This window comes from Piliocolobus tephrosceles, chromosome 5 (genome assembly GCF_002776525.5).
Source record: "Piliocolobus tephrosceles isolate RC106 chromosome 5, ASM277652v3, whole genome shotgun sequence".
NCBI classification, from domain to species: domain Eukaryota; kingdom Metazoa; phylum Chordata; class Mammalia; order Primates; family Cercopithecidae; genus Piliocolobus; species Piliocolobus tephrosceles.
In genome coordinates this window covers 32120496-32137557 of record NC_045438.1, presented here as the reverse complement: position 1 = coordinate 32137557, position 17062 = coordinate 32120496, and the positions used below count along the sequence as shown (strand labels likewise).

General features: G+C 37.1%; 1 protein-coding gene across 8 annotated transcripts in view; it reads right to left on the bottom strand.

The window, feature by feature from the left end:
* EYA4 (EYA transcriptional coactivator and phosphatase 4) overlaps positions 1-17062 on the bottom strand; it is a 291807-nt gene that overhangs the window by 79382 nt on the left and 195363 nt on the right. For all 8 annotated transcript variants that reach the window (XM_023230726.1, XM_023230727.1, XM_023230723.2 and 5 more), the window contains one exon: positions 314-438. In XM_023230726.1, coding sequence (XP_023086494.1) covers positions 314-438 — 125 coding nt within the window. The remainder of the gene's footprint in view (positions 1-313; positions 439-17062) is intronic.

The following is a 17062-nucleotide window of genomic DNA, read 5'->3' as shown; positions in this document are numbered from 1 at the left end:
GAAATCCTTTGGCCTCAATTTCTAAATTTTGTGGAATATTTACAAGGGCAAATACAAAAAGAAAGCCTTGCTCAAGGCCCTTGAAATGTTGCTCAATGCTATCTATTCTCTGTGAAAGTTCCCAGCTATAGAGGAGGAGCAAAAATTTCAAGAAAATCATCAAAACAATCAATATTAATTATATATACCTTAGATATAATGCTGATTTGTGTTATTGATAAGAAGATATTTATTTATTAGCAGATCCCTAAGAAGTAAAATTAAAGCAAACATTGAAATACGATTCTGGGTATCTTCAGGGTAGTACACTTACCTCCTGTCCCATTTGTAGTAACCGATGTGCTGCTGAGATTAGATTTTTCCAGTTTGGAGCTACCTGGAGTATCACCACCTCCAACAAGAGTATGAGGACTTGCTAGGTCCTGCATGTCCATAGACCTGGTAGAGCAGGAAGCAGCAGAGAAGAGTTGGAACTGCAGCAGTTATTTTTTAATAGACTACAAATATTATTCTATTGACCACGTGATCTCACGGTGATAATTAAAACCAGTATCTAAGACTTGGTCAACCAGATGAACATGCCAGTTCATTAGAAACAAACACACATACAAACAAATGCATACATAAATAAGAAAAGCTTCCATAGTAAGTTAAGCCTCATAACCTGTTTGTAATAATATAACATGTTATTATAACATATTATAACATAATATGGAAAACATGTTATTACTAATACAAAAATAAAACATATCATGTTATTACTTACATATAGAAATAACAAAAAATAATCCTATGACTGTCCCATATAATACTGTAAGAAAAAATGCAACTTCTGTCATCTTGGCAATTTAAGCTGATATACATACCCACCCTCCTAAATTGATCACCTTAGCTACACACTAGAGAGCTGAAAATGTTTAATTCCCCAAATTTGGCAATCCCTGCCACCAATAATGAAGAAATCAGTAGCTAGAAATAAAGTGTGAACTCAAAATTAAACGGAAGCTTCCAGCTGACCTTGTTGACCCAGGTAGCCAAAAAATGAGCCCAAGCCCTGAGAGCTGGTTTTGTAACACTTTTAGTGTAAATTCAGGAATAGGGCTTTGGCTTATGTTTGCTCCAGAGATTGTGCTACAATTGGGATAAAATAAAACTGTGATTCTTGAAGGGCTGACCATCTTTTGAAAATGAAACTAGAGGCTGGGCGCGGTGGTTCACGCCTGTAATCCCAGCATTTAGGAAGGCCTAGGCGGGTACATCACGAGGTTAGGAAATCCAGACCATCCTGGCTAACACGGTGAAACCCTGTCTCTACTAAAAATATGAAAAAAAATTAGCCGGGCTTGGTGCCGGGCACCTGTAGTCCCAGCTACTCCGGAGGCTGAGGCAGGAGAATGGCGTCAACCCGGGAGGCGGAGCTTGCAGTGAGCGGAGATCGCGCCACTGCACTCCAGCCTGGGCCTCAGAGCCAGACTCCATCACGGAAAAAAAAAAGGAAAAAAAAAAAAAGGAAAAAGAAAAAAAGAAAAGGAAACTAGGAAAAAGAACTGTGCAGTAGCCCAAAGAAGCTACACATGCTTTCATGAAAGAAAGAAACATACAAGATAAATAAAAGTTGAGAGAATTTCTCACCAACAACCTGAACTATAGCAAATACTAAAGGAAGACCTTCAGATCAAAGAAAATATATCAGGCGAAAACTTAGACCTACAGGAAAGAATTAAGAATAACATAAATGTAAATATATAGGTAAAGATAAGAGATTATCTTTTATTTTTCTCTTAATTCATGAAAGACAGCCTATTGAAGCCAAAATAATTGCATTATATACAGGGACTTACAGATGTAATATGTGACAACAATAGCAAAAAGTGAGGTGAAATTATATTTTTCGAGGTTCTTTCATTTGGCATGAGGTGTTATATTAAATTTGGATAAGAGGTTATGTTTAGGGTACATGCAATAATCCGCAGCGTTAAATGTTAAGAAAAATACCATCAGGTATAACAAAAAGCGAACAGAACGATTAAAATAGCATTTTAAAGAATTCGATTAACCCCAAGAAGCCAAAAAGAGGGAAGGAAACAAAGAATAGATATGAAAAAATGGAAAACACAAAGCAAGATGGCACACTCGAACTCAAACACATGGATGATTACACTAAATATCAATGAACTGAACACTCCAATGAACAGCCAACTATGGTCAGATTAGATTATACAACCAAGACCTAACTACGGAGGATCTACGAGAGAAGCACTTTAAATATCAGCATATTGTGCTACTATAGTACACTGCCCAGACATCCTGAAGAACTCATTCCCATAGCTGCTCAGAGTGTTACCAACTGGCAGCTTTCAACTGAGTTCCTTCCCAAGACTTGCCCTCAACTAAAGAAGGTCACTGTGCCCAAGAGCACACTCTTTCTGAGGGCAGCCCTCATCTACTGACTGGTCAGTGGAGGGGTAAAATGACTATTCCCTCTTATCCTAAGGGTTACCATAGTCTAGGACCTCTGATAAGACTAGCTGAGACCTTTGTTGCAACAGTACTACAGATCAACATCTCTTAATCCAGCCCTGCTTCTTTCATGCCCCTCAAAAGGAACTAATACTGAGAGCACAACCCAAATAAACTCCTACAGGAAATACTTCAGCATCTGCATCCTGGGAACCTGAAAAGTGATTAAGGCCCAATTAGGTGGAGGGTCAAATAATGGAAAATGACATACCACGCAAATAATTAACATAAGAAAGATGGTCAAGCTAATATTACATCACATAAAACAGGCCTCAAGATGAAGACTATTAGCAAATATAAAGAAAGGAATTGGAAAACGATGAAAAACAATAAATTATTCAAGAAGACATAACATGTGCCTACAAGCAGAGTTACAGAATACATGAAGCAAAAACTGACAGAATTAAAGGAAGAAACAGATAAGTCTATGATCATAGTTGGAGCTTTTATGACACACTTTTCAGAGTAACCAACAGAAGAAAAGTAGACAAAAATAAATTTTAAAAAATATACATGTAAAATTTGGAGAGTGTTATCACCAATGTGACCTAATTGACAGTTCCAGGACACTAATACCCAGTAATGATAAAAGGCACACTATTTTCAAGTGCACATGGAACATCTACCAAAGGATAAACCTGGGCTATAGCTGGGCTATAAAGTAAATATTGATAGATTTTAAAGTTCAAATGTTACAGGTTATGGTATCTGACCACAATGAATTAATTTAGAAAGCAATCAAGATATATTAAGAATCCCTAACATTTGAAAATTAAACACTGCACTTCTAAATAATTTGTGAACCAAAGAAAAAAAAAACACAAGTAAATATAAAAAATATTTAGAACAAAATAATGAAAAGATATCAAATAAAACTGTGGTATGCAAATAAAGTAGTGATTAATGAGAAGTTCATATCTTTAAATGGTTATATTAGAAAAGAAGAAGGATTTAAAATGTGTGACCACTTTAAGAAACTAGAGGAAGAAAAGGAAATTAAACAGAAGGTAAGTAGAAGGAAACAATAGAGTAGAAATAATTGAAACAAAATCTGTGAACAATAGAGAAAATTTACAAATCCAAAAGATGATCATGAGAGATACTGATGATTTTAAAAGGGTAATAAGGAAGTATTATAAACAATATTATGCCAATTAATTCAAAGACACACAAAATCAGTGAATTTCCTGAAAGATACATTTACAAAACTTGATCCAATTAAAATAGAAAATCTAAATAGTCCTGCATTGATTAAAAAACTGAATTCATAATTAAATATTTATCAAAAAAAAACTCCAGGGTCATATGGTTCGATTAATAAATACTAGCAAACTTTTTTGTTACTATTACTTAAAAAAATTTTTTTAAATAATTTTTTTTACAAATTCTTTCAGAAAAAATAGATGGAAACACTTTTCATTTCATAGTAGGAGATGAGAATTACCCTAACCCCAAAACCAGAAAGGGACAATTTTAAGAGAAGAAAATATGGATATATATTTTTTATAAACATAGATGAGAAAATATTTAAAATATTCTCAAATCAAACCCAGCAATAGAAAAAAATAATGACCAAGTGTGCTTTATGCCAGTAATGTAAAGCTGATTTCACATGTAGAAATCAATGTAATTCAATATATTAACATATTATTTCTATGAGTACAAAAAAAATTTGATAATATTCATCATCCATTCATGATACAAACTCCTGGCAAACTAAGAAAAGAAGTATTTTTCCTCCATCTGATAAAAGCACTCTTGAAAAATCTATAGCTTATATCATATTCAATGATGAAATACTGAATTATTTCGGTAGCAAGTCAAAGATATCTGCTTTTCCTACTTCACCACAATATTCTACTAGCAATCTTAGCCAATACCAGACAAAAATAAGGAAATAAAATAAGCAAAGTTTAGAAAGAAAAAAACTTTAATTCACAAATGATTTAATGATTTATAGAGAAAATTCTGGGAAAGTCATCCCCCAAGTCCCCAAACTACTGGAACTAATGAGTGAATTTACCAAAGTTACACATATAAGGACCTTGCCAGTACTAAATAAAAATATTAACTACAACATTATAACTTCAGTCAATGCCTCTCCAGTTCAAATATTGAAATATCAAAGCAGTGATTTTTCAGAGGGATGGAAGTTGGGCTAATCACAGTCCAGCTCCAGTGAAGCTCAACAACTTTAGGAAGGGTCTCAATGAACAGATCCTTACCTTAACTGCCAGAGGAAAGAACTACCACTTTTTGGGGAAATAAAACACAAAAGAAAAATTATGCTTCAATCTCTATTGATTTATTGTATATAATGTTCAGAACATTATAAATATTTTGTGACCTAACAAAAAGCAGAAAAATGTGACTCCTAGTCAACAGAAAACACAGTAAATAAAAGCAGACCTGTATATGACCCAAGTGTTGAAACTAGCAGATAAGGATTTTAAAACTAATGTGAATATATTAAGTAACTTATAGGAAAAGATACAAACACAAGGTATATAAATATCTATATGCCATATACAGGTATTAATATATACATATATGCCATATATAATCTGTCATATATAGATCAATACATGTATGTATATAATATATAAATATATATGTATTGTTAGATATGAGTTCTAAATTTCTTTTCAGAGAATCAATATGTCAGTACGTTCCATTCTTTGCCTTCTACTTTTAAACTTAACTTCCTCATAAGGCAACCTTTTTCGATTACCTGCTCCACCCTGATGCATTTCAATCACCTGCTCCACACCAACTCATTCCGATTGCCAGCTACCTGTTCTGCCCTGACTCATTCTCCACCCTGCATAACCATTTTTTCCCACCAGACCACTCAACCTGTCACTCTCTTTAAATTAGCCAGTCGGAATTAGTTTAGCCATCTAACCCTAGCCAATAGGGGAAAGACACAGCAGCAGGGGCTACGTGTGTCAGGGATAAGAGCCCCTTTTTCTCTCTTGTCCTCTCTTGTGCTCACCATTGCTCCATCTGTAAGGGTGCACCCTCCTATAGAAGTACATTGCCTTGCTGAGAATTAAAAATAAAATTTTATGTTTAAGTGCTATTTCTTTTGCGGCACTGAAACTTTATAACAGTGTGTATCTCTATATTGCATATGGAGAAGAAATGGAAACTCTTAAAAAAGAACTAAATAAAATTTCTAGAATGAAAACAACAATACATTACATAAGTATTATTTGAGTGGACTTAACAGCATATTGGACATTGCGAAAGAAAGGACCAGGATATCTGAAGCTAGGCCAATGCAAATTATCCAAACTGAAGCACGGAGGAAAAAAGTGGGAGTGGCAACTGAATCGAGCATAAGTAACCTGTGTAGTATTATTAAAAAAAAAAAAAAAAAAAAAAAAAGCCAGGAGAAAGAGAACGATACAGAATAATATTGGAATAAGTAATGGCCAAAATTTCCCCAAATTTGATGAAAAACATCAACCCAAGAGCCTTACAGTACCATGAACATCAAACAGGAAAAAGAAAAAGCACAGCTAAACACATCATAGTCAAATTCTGAAAATAAGAGAATGCTTTATTAAAGCCAATCATAAGAAACGCATAGAGGGAAACAAAAATAAAGTTATATCTGATTTCCAAGAAATCCAAACTTAGCTCTTATTATATGTCTTCTCTTTACAAATATAATGAGTACTATTCTGTCCCAATGCCTTACCCAGACATTCATAGCTCTCCATGCAGCTTTATCTTCAAGTAATCATCTACTATACAGTTTCCTGTATCAAAAATGATTATTTTACTATTGTCACAATTTCCCCTTCATAATTTTAGCTTGTACAGCATCTTTCTTGTCTGATAGCTCCTGAAAACCATCTTAATCAATGTTTAAATACCTCAGAAATGCTACCTTCTCCATGAAGCTTTTTCTGGTCCTCAAAACCAGAAGTGACCTGGTCATACTGTCATATTTTTGTCATATTATTTTTACCTTTCTCTGCAGCACTTTTCATACTGTCTTAATTTATTGTCATTTGTGTATACGTTTTTCTAGAAAACAAATGAAAAAAAAAGCTGCCACAGGATGTCTGTGATAACAAGATTCTTTTTCATTTATCTTTGTTAACTCCTGAAGTGCCCTTCCTGTTAAAAGATGCAAATAAACAGTTGTCAAATTCAGTAGCTTCCAAACTACTAGATTGTTAATTGAATAAAAAGAGTAAGCACCTCAAATATGTGTACATATTTATTTAGGTGTCATTTATATGTGCTAACGAATTATGTACATTTTTATACAGGCACATTATAGAATATATTCAAAAGCACAGAAAGAAAGTAATAAGAATGAAATAACATTTTATAAAGAGTTTTTCAGATTACTTGACTATAATTCCTGTCTATGATAGAGTAACTGGGACCTAATATTGCCACTATAAAACTAAAACTAAGAAAACAACGTTGGAAACAATTGTTTAGATAGCACAGGGCTTGGTCCTTGAGAGAAGAAAGAAAATAAGTGAGGTTAGCCCTTGCGCAGTAAAAAGTGAATCGTCCAAACTCAGCACATTCAAAAGAAAGGCTTGTCCCTTGACCAATTCCTGGGAGATAACCTTTAAGCCCTTGGAATATCTTAACTTATAAGAGTACCTGTGTTTAGCTGGAGCCCTGGGCCACACCAGACACTCTATGCTAACAATGATGCTAACAATGTGATTCTTGGTGGGGGCTTTGGGACACGCAGAATCAGTCTGACTTCTGAAGGGGCTAAAAACAGTAATGAAGATCAGCCACATGGGTGGTCAGACATGTTTATATAACTGACCTCCAATAATAGTGACCCCTGGGCACTAAGGCTTGGATGAGCATCTGCTGTTGGCAACACTCTGCATGTACTGTTACACATTGTTGCAGGGACAAATAAGTGCTATTTGTACAACTCTGGACAGAAGACAACTGGAAATGAACTCTCGGTTTCTCCTGAACTCTGCCCCATATGCCTTTTTCCTTTGCTGATTTTAATTTGTATTATTTCATTCCAGTGAATCTATTGAAGATTCACTGCTGTATCCTTATTGCCTGCAAAGCTGCCTGAAAAAGTAGTTTCTCAAGAAACATTTGAGTAATAAATGAATGACTGAAATGGTGTGTAAGCCATAACCATCTTAGAAAACAGCTGTGAAATCAAGCATGTGAATGTGACAGGGTGAATTTCAGTGTGAAAAACTGGGAGAAATTAGTTTAAACAGCAGTCAGGAATCAGAAGATTTGCCAACCATAGAACAAACAGAAGAAAAAGAGGTGAAATCCAAGAACAAAGATGAGCTCAAAAACAGTACCAAGTAGTATCTGTAGCACACCCCGATAACAGACTTAATTACAGTAAATGCTAAATGCTCGTGATGTCATTATCTTCTACTAGACTCGCCCAACCCAAAGACTTTTAATTTAAATGATCAAACAAATTAATGGTTGCTTATTACATGTAAAGCAGTGTCACAGGTGTTAGGATTGCTGAGTGAAGACAACATGACCCGACCCTCAAGGAGTTTACCATGTAAATGACAAAGCAGGGTCCTGTGAATAGAAATTTAAAGTATAGTAAGTGTCCATAAAGTGGAACAGACAGAAATTAATGTAAACTTAAAGATTCTAGAAAACATCCTCAGAAATTCTTAGCTGGGTTTTGATGAATTCGAATAAGGGATCCTGGGGGAGGTATCTGTTCAATGATATCACTGAAGCCACAAAGTAGTGTAGGGGCTCACAGCCAATCTGGACCACATACAAGATGAGTAAAGAAGGAACACTGGTCAGGAATAAAAGGATGGCGCACACACCACAAAGAAGAAACAGAAAATGTTGCCCCTGAAAAACAAAAACCTTAAAATAAAAATAATCTTGGCATTTTACATTCCAGTCCACAGGAAACCAAAATGCAATTATCTAGATATTTACAATTTAGTTACTTACACTTGAATTCATTTAGGTGGGTCAATGTTTCTTGAAACTAAGAGTCTTCAGAGAACAGAGATACACTATTGCTACTAAGAATATAGTGAAAATATTCCCATATTTCCTTTTATATGCTTTGTGATTAATTTAATTGCGACACTTCAGATTCTTTTTAATTCCAATTTATACAGAATGTAAAATATATAAATTTTACCTTAGGTTTCAGCAACAGAAAATGATTAATGGGTACCAGTTTTTACTGTATACATACTGTATGTGATATGGTTTAGGCTTTGTATCCCCACCCAAATCTCATCTTGAATTGTAATCCCCATAATCCTCATAATCCCCATGTGTCAAGGGAGAGACAAGGTGGAGGTAATCGAGTCATGGGGATGGTCTCCCCCATGCTATTCTCAAGACAGTAAGTGGGTTCTCACAAGATCTGATAGTGTCATAAGTGTTTGGTAGTTCCTCTTGCATTCATTCTCCTTCCTGCTACCTTGTGAAGAAGGTGCCTTGCTTCCCATTCGCCTTTTGCTGTGATTATAAGTTTCCTGAAGCTTCCCCAGCTATGCGGGACTGTAAGTCAGTTAAGCCTCTTTCCTTTATAAATAATCCTGTCTTGGGCAGTTCTTTACAGCAGTATGAAAATGGACTAATACAGTATGACATATTCTGTGTTTGGTTTTTCTCATATATACTATCACCTTTAATCTTTAAAATGACATTTTTATTATTATTTTTATACTTTAAGTTCTAGGGTACATGTGCATAATGTGCAGGTTTGTTACATATGTATACTTGTGCCATGTTGGTGTGCTGCACCCATCAACTCGTCAGCACCCATCAACTCGTCATAAAATGACATATTAATATACATATTATTTTCCACATTTTGTAGATAAAGAAATTGAGGCTCAGAGAGGATACACAGTAGTCCCAAGGTCACACAGATAGAAAGTAGCAGCACCAGCACTTGAACTCATGTTTATCTGATGCAGAGCTCACACTGTTTCTAGCAATTTAAGTGACTTTATTTCATTCACACTGTGAAATCACAATCAGGATGCACATCCCTGAAATAAAACATTTTGAATAGTTTTCAATGGTTACTAAAGTCAATATAAGCATCTGCTCTGCCAAGTTTACACTGTTAATAATATTTAAAGGTAGTCATCTTTTTTTTCCAGGATGTTTATTTCAACCCCTTGTTAGTGGTCCTTATGTCATAAGGCCATTTGAATATTAGCATCTTTCTGGACAATATAAAAAATGAACTTAGCCATAAACACAAAAACTTGGAAAAGAAAGAAAATGTAAAGACATGCAACTAGTTTCTGTGTTTTTTTTTCCTGCAATTTTTCTGTAGCATAGATGGAATTTCTTTCTAACAGTTTGAAATATCCTCTTCAAACCCAAGAAAGGGGAAGCCTTACAACTGTGCACTTTAGAGTCTACTCTAACTCAGAAGCCATGATTCATTCTGTATAGATCCTGGTAATGAGTCATGGTTCTGCTTATTTATAGGTTGACTCCATCAGCTGTTCACAACCCAAGGAATGCAAAAGCATCCTTGACGTTCAAAGACTCCCACTCTCATGCCACCTTTTTCTCTTTGCATAAAGTGGACATGGGTCTATTTCCCACATTCTCAAGAGTCCACCAAAAAAGTAAATTTGCATTTGACCATCAGAATGATTTTAAGGGAAAGACTTGCTCATAATTTTTTTTCCTATGTGACATAAGCCTCAATTCTCCTTACCTGAAAAGTAAGAATAACAACAATAGCTTCTATTCACATAATTAGAGTGTGAGGCACCATGAGGGTAGGACTGTTTTCTAATTTGTTCATGGATTTTTTCCCCCTATTCCTAGAATAGTGTAGTATGTTTAGTGGATGCTAATGAATAAAAGGAATAGAAAAAAATGTAGATGAAGTCATTTGGTTACTTGGAGTCAAATGTAGTCTAGTTCAGCAAACACTGCTTGAGTATCTGCTATGTTCTTGGGACAGTTCTTAGAATACAAAGAATCTTCAAAGATTCCCACAGGCTAGGCAGGAAAGGAGGGGCTAGGTAAAGGGAGATGGGATTAGTTCTCTGATGCAAATGCATGTGGAAGTTTCTTTCTTTTTTTTTTCTCCCCTGAGATGGAGTCTTGCTCTGTCACCCAGAGCTGGAGTGCAATGGCACGATCTTGGCTCACTGCAACCTCTGCCTTCCGAGTTCAAGCAATGCTCCTGCCTCAGCTTCCCAAATAGCTGGGACTACAGGCACACACCACCATGCCCGGCTAATTTTTGTATTTTTAGTAGAGATGGGGTTTCACCATCTTGGCCAGGCTGGTCTCCAACTCCTGACCTCCTGATTCGCCTGCCTCAGCCTCCCAAAGTGCTGGGATTACAGGTATGAGCCACCGCACCCAGCCTGTAAGTTTCAATATTTTTACGTGCAGTGTTAGATCTCCCAAGTGAGTAAGGGGAGTGTGTGTGTGCACATGCATGTTTGTGTGTGTCTGTGTCTGTGTGTGTGCATACGTGGGTGTGCGCTTAAGAGGCAGAGAGGAAAAAGATATTGTGGAATAACAAAAGTAATGAAGTACCCTGATCAATTTAGATCATATGAAAATTAGTAGGGCATGCCACTGCTGTGTATCAGTTCCCACTTTCTGGAAAAAGTACGGGTATTTAAAAACATCAGGTAACAATGCCAGGTCATGTTAAACCAACATATTTCAGATTAGGATCCAAAAACCACTTGTCACAGTTTGTAGCCCTGAGCCAGTGACTCTGCTGGCAGGCGGGCAGGCAGACGTGGCTCCTCTCCACTGCACAGTGTCTATATCACTGATCAGGTGGACAGAGAGTCCCAGAAGGAGGCCCTCACCAACCCATTTCCCCAGATACAGTCAGAACTGGGGTCAGCTGCACAGATGGGAACCGCAGCAAGAAGAAGACCCTTAACAAGGACCAGGAAAGCGGGGTAAGCATAAAGAAAGGAAGCTGTTCCTGCAATGTGCCAGTGACCTCATGCCTGTCCCCGAGGCCAGCATGAGTGCTTGCAGTGTAAGTGACCCATCTGCCAGGGTGACCTCAGGCCTCGGAGTAACAGAAAGTAAAGCCGTGAACACACTGTTCTCTGGACACTTTTACAATTTTTCCTTTCCAGGGCTTACAGCTCTAGACTTGAGACCTGCAACTCTTCCCTTTTGTTCACTATGGCTCTAACAAATTTAAAACATGTCAGTTCCCTCCACCCCCAAGAAATGTGAATAAATGCTTCCAAAAACCAGAAGCATTTCCCTAAATTTTTGTTTAGCATTTCCCTAAAATTTTGTTTCCCCTTAATCAGAAAACAAAGAAATAAACAAAAATCCAATGGATGCTCCAATCATTATTTGAATGGCACAGGATTCAGTTTCTGTCAGATCAGTTCAAATCATCATTAATGAAGCAGGAAATTATTTTTCTGTAGCAAGTGGTGAAATAAAGCCGTAAGACCACAATCTAAACATTTAATGCCATCAATTATACTAAGAAACATATCAATGTTTTTCTAAGAAAAAACTCTACCAGTAAAGATCAAACTGTTCAGAGGATAAACAAATCTAGATTTTTCCAATACTAGAATGTCATACCAACAAGAGCAAAGCATTGATATAATGTACAAAAAAAAAAGGTAGTAACCTATTAAAATGATTGGATTTCCAGTTCTGAAGGGACATAAAATGTCCTCAAATGCAAAATAGTGTATTGTGCTTAAGGCTATGACAGCAGTGTTAAGAGTCTCTACTGCCAACTAAAACCTGAATTTTAAACTCTGCCTCATTTACCAGTCATGGGACCTTAGTCTCAAAACTGGAGATAATAATATCCTCTGGGAGGCTAGCGTGTGAATTAAAGATCACACAAAAAAATCATCCAAAGTTTGGCCTATAGTGCATCTTCATAAATTTTATTACTACAATCACTTCTAAAACACAGACAATAAAACAGCCTGGTTTGCCTATTTGAAAACCTGTAGTGTCAAGAAAATCATTTTCTTAAGAGGCAGCCCTTTAATTTTCAGATAACTTACACTACTAGGAAGTTTTCTATCCATGGCTTTCCTGGAACTTTGGTCCAAGAAAATTCATCTATTGTCATGGGTCAAGTCTAAACCTTCTTTCATATAACAGTCGTTCACACATCAATGACCTGTCCTGCCCAAGAGCTTTTTCTCTCTCAGGAAGGGCATCTTCAGTTCCCTCAGTCCGCTGAATCCATCTCAAACTCTTTTATCTTCCTAGCGTTCTCTTCAATAAGATCTCTAGGATTCTTCTTTAACGGTGGTCCCCACAGTCATGCAGTTGTGGTCCAAGATAGTTCAAGGTTATTGCAACTCTCACTTGTCAGTGTAGCCTGAAGAGTACATTAGCTTTATCCTCAGACACTGTGCAGTCCTAATTCATGCCTAAATCCAGTCATCAAAATTCCTAAGTCTTTGTCCCACGTGATGCTTGAGAGCCCTGTGTCCTCCCAGTCACTCACCACACATGCAGTTGCTATTTGGGCCCAAGTGAACACCTTTTCATGTGTTTCTCCTAAATGCTATCTTGTTGGACTTGAGTCCATTGTTTCAGCCTGTCTGTCAGATTCTGACTCTGCTGTTTAATATCCTCTTTCCCAGTGAAGTTACTATGTCACCTATAAACTTTCTTAGCATGCCCTCAGTGCCCTCACAATAAACATGTTGGCCGGGCACGGTGGCTCATGCCTGTAATCGCAGCACTTTGGGAGGCCGAGGTGGGCGGATCATGAGGTCAAGAGATGGAGACCATCCTGGCCAACACAGTGAAACCACGTCTCTACTAAAAATACAAAAAGTAGCCAGGTGTGGTGGCACATGCCTGTAGTCCCAGCTACTTGGGTGGCTGAGGCAGGAGAATCGCTTGAATCTGGGAGGCGGAGGTTGCAGTGAGCCGAGATCGCCCCACTGCACTCCGGCCTGGCTAAAGAGCGAGACTCCATCTCAAAAAAATAATAAATAAATAAATAAACATGTTGAAAAGCGCAATGCCAGGGGAAGATTTTAAAGAGGGCACTAGAGGTATACCTCAGATTTATATCAGTTCATCAGGAATAGTTATTGAGCTAATTTCTGTCTTTTTCTCATAAATATCTGAGCCTCTGGCATGCACTTTGCTGAATTCTGTGTGTGCTAAGTGTAATGCATGTCTTTCCTCTTCCTTTCTGGTACTGCTGTCATAGAAGACTATGAGGTTACTCTGGCATGTCTTTTGCCTACAGAACTTACATTGGCTTCTCATTATCACTGCCTCCTAAGTATTTAAATTTAATCATTTGAGAATTTCATTTTAGAATCAGCAATTCACAAGAAGTTCAATGGTTCACTGATCTATAGTTTACTATGTTATACAAAAATACAATTGAAGAGAATGATTTTTAAAGCAAATTTCATGATGAAATCTACATAAGGAATGTGCTTTTATTAGATAACAATATGGATTAGGAATCAGGGACATGAATTTACGTCTGTGATCCACCACCTAGAAAAAGTTAATGGGTGTGTGTAGACGGGTTTCCAAATATCTTCTCGGGTTTACAGGGCTAACTAATAACTAAATAACACTGAGACTCTTCCACAGACAGGCATTCTGTAGTCCTTTCCTTTCTCTGCCAAGACATTCTGTATCTTTATGAGGTTACCCAACCCATTCAGTTTGAGTGCAAGGAAGTTAGCACCTGCCACGAGGGATCAGAATGTGAAATGTGATGAGAGGGCCCTGTGATAAGTGCCTGACCTTAGCAAACAAAAATAAAACCTTAAAAAAAAAAAAAAAAAAAAAGATGAAAATGCAGTAATACACCAATCAGAGTGTATTTGTCTGTCCCTGAATAGGAGCCATTAAAGTTCCACTCCATGGCAAGCAGTGGTTGAAGTTGTGTACGATTCATGGAACAGCAGTGTCAGGAGATGTCAGGAAACTCCCTCACTGCCCCCAACTTTTGATACTACAACATGATAGTCTCCGTGAAAAAAATAAAAAGAAAAAAAGTCAACCAGTCATCTTAGTGATAGGAACTTGGGCCCATTTCTCATCTGGTGTAATACTTCACAGAGCAGATCCAAACACAATGCAGCACCCCTGAAATCAGCAGGAGCTCAGCACTCTGTTCAGTGCCAAGAGCAAGATGAGAAACGGGGCTGGCATAAATATTCAATTGGGAAGTTATGGCCAATCTCCTTGTGCCGTGTGTTTAGTGCAACTCAAAACTGCTCCACCTGGTCCCTGCTGGCTCCCTCATGTCTACCAGGGGCTGGCAGCTGGGAGGCAGGCTGAGCCTTGGAGATCTTTTAATTTGCTGTAGCACCAGGAGAGCAGGCAGGAGGGATGACAATGCATATGCTGGGATTCAATTACAGAGCTGTCTTTTTCCCAGGTGGGAGGCACCACTGACTGAAGAGAATTCAATGCTTCCATTTGTTAAGGTCCCTAAGGAAATGACTGGTGGTTTGCAAATGCTGGGGGCGGGGATGGAATAATACATCATGGTCTGCCCTCATGACAAAGATATTGGCCAAAAAAAAAAAAAAAAAATCAAGAAAATGGAGTATTTTGCTGGGTTCATGTGTTATCTTTACTTTTCACTTATTTTCCAAAATGAAATCATTCTGTAACTTCTGCCCTATGAATCTCACTGCCAAAAAAGTTTTTAAATATTGGATAAAATTAGATGTTTTCCAACCATGAACATTTAGGGGGAACACACAATGTTATAAATTTAAAGCACTCCAACAGTTCCTAAAAGCTCCACAAAAATATCTGTGATATAATTCTTTCTTTATAACAGAATGTTATAATAACATTAATTTTAAGGAGACTGATCTCAATAATCTGTGGTAATTTGTCCCTGCTGAGGAGGGACAGCACACTTCATATTGCACTGGCTTCAAAACAAAGTTCATCAAATACAAGAGTAAGATTGCATGAGGAGTGATTAGTTAACTAGCGTCAACTGAATGATTTCTGTATGAATAGTTACTTTGCTAATTACAAATCAATATCATCTATTTATTATAGTAGATCTGTCAGTGCTATTACTTGGACAAACTCCCTGAATAGGTAGCTTTACTTTATTACATATTTCAAGGAAACAAAAAGTTACATTTGTTTGAACTTTATCTCCCCAAGCCACACTTGCCCTAGAACAGCCTATTCTCCCCAAGGCAGTTAGAGTTAATAACCAACTTAATGCAATCAGTCCTCTGTTCTAAACTCTCTAATGCCTTCTCATGTCTCTTAGAGTAGTTCCCAAATTCCTCCCACAGTCTCTAAGGCCTTGCTTCCTCATATGGCACACTGATGCCCCATTTCTTGACCTCATCTCCTAGGTGATTCCCCTCACTCACAGAGCCCCAATTCCCTACATCCCATCTCCCCAGTCTAAGCTGCTGTTTGTTGAACATACCCATCGTGTTCCCAGGTTAGGACCTCTGCACTTGATTTCCCCTTTCTCAGGAACACAGTTCCCCCAGCCATCCTCCATGTCCTGTGTCTCAGCTCAAACATCCCCTGTTCAGAGATTCCCTTCCTGCTCCTGCTCTCCTCATACAAAATGAAAACATTTGTACTAATTGCCTACTATCCCAATATCTCATTTTATTCGTCTTCAAGGCAATTATCTCCCTGACATAGTATATATTGGTTTATTTAATTCGCTCTCCCTCTAGAATGTATACTCTATGAGAGCAAGAAGCCTAGCACACAATGCCTATGACATAGTAAGTGCTCCATGAACACTTGTTAAATGTATGAATAAATTTTCCAGTAATTTCAATTAATGTACCTAGTTAGACTTAGCTATCCAGGCTTTACTGCACTACTCAATATTACTGGGTTTTTTTTGTGGCATAGTTTTATTGTTTTTTAGCATCAATTCTCTGATAAATAAAAAATATGGTATAAGAAATTTCTCCAGTATAAATAATTTTATAATCTGATTGATGGAGAATCTCCAATATTTTTCATCTTTAAATATGAAAAGTAGAATAACTTAAAAATTATTTGATGAGTTTCTACCATGTATTAGGCACTATGCTTTCTATACATTTGGAAAAAGCACAGTTCTACCTGAAGTTTAAAAGTTTCTTGCACATTAATTTTGTATCCTGAGACTTTGCTGAAGTTGCTTATCAGCTTAAGAAGATTTTGGGCTGAGACGATGGGGTTTTAATGTGCAAAAATCACAAGCATTCTTATACACCAGTAACAGACAAGCAGAGAGCCAAATCAGGAATGAACTTCCATTCACAATTGCTTCAAAGAGAATAAAATACCTAGGAATCCAACTTACAAGGGATGTAAAGGACCTCTTCAAGGAGAACTACAAACCACTGCTCAGTGAAATCAAAGAGGACACAAACAAATGGAAGAACATACCATGCTCATGGATAGGAAGAATCAATATCGTGAAAATGGCTATACTGCCCAAGGTTATTTATAGATTCAATGCCATCCCCATCAAGCTACCAATGAGTTTCTTCACAGAATTGGAAAAAACTGCTTTAAAGTTCATATGGAACCAAAAAAGAGCCCG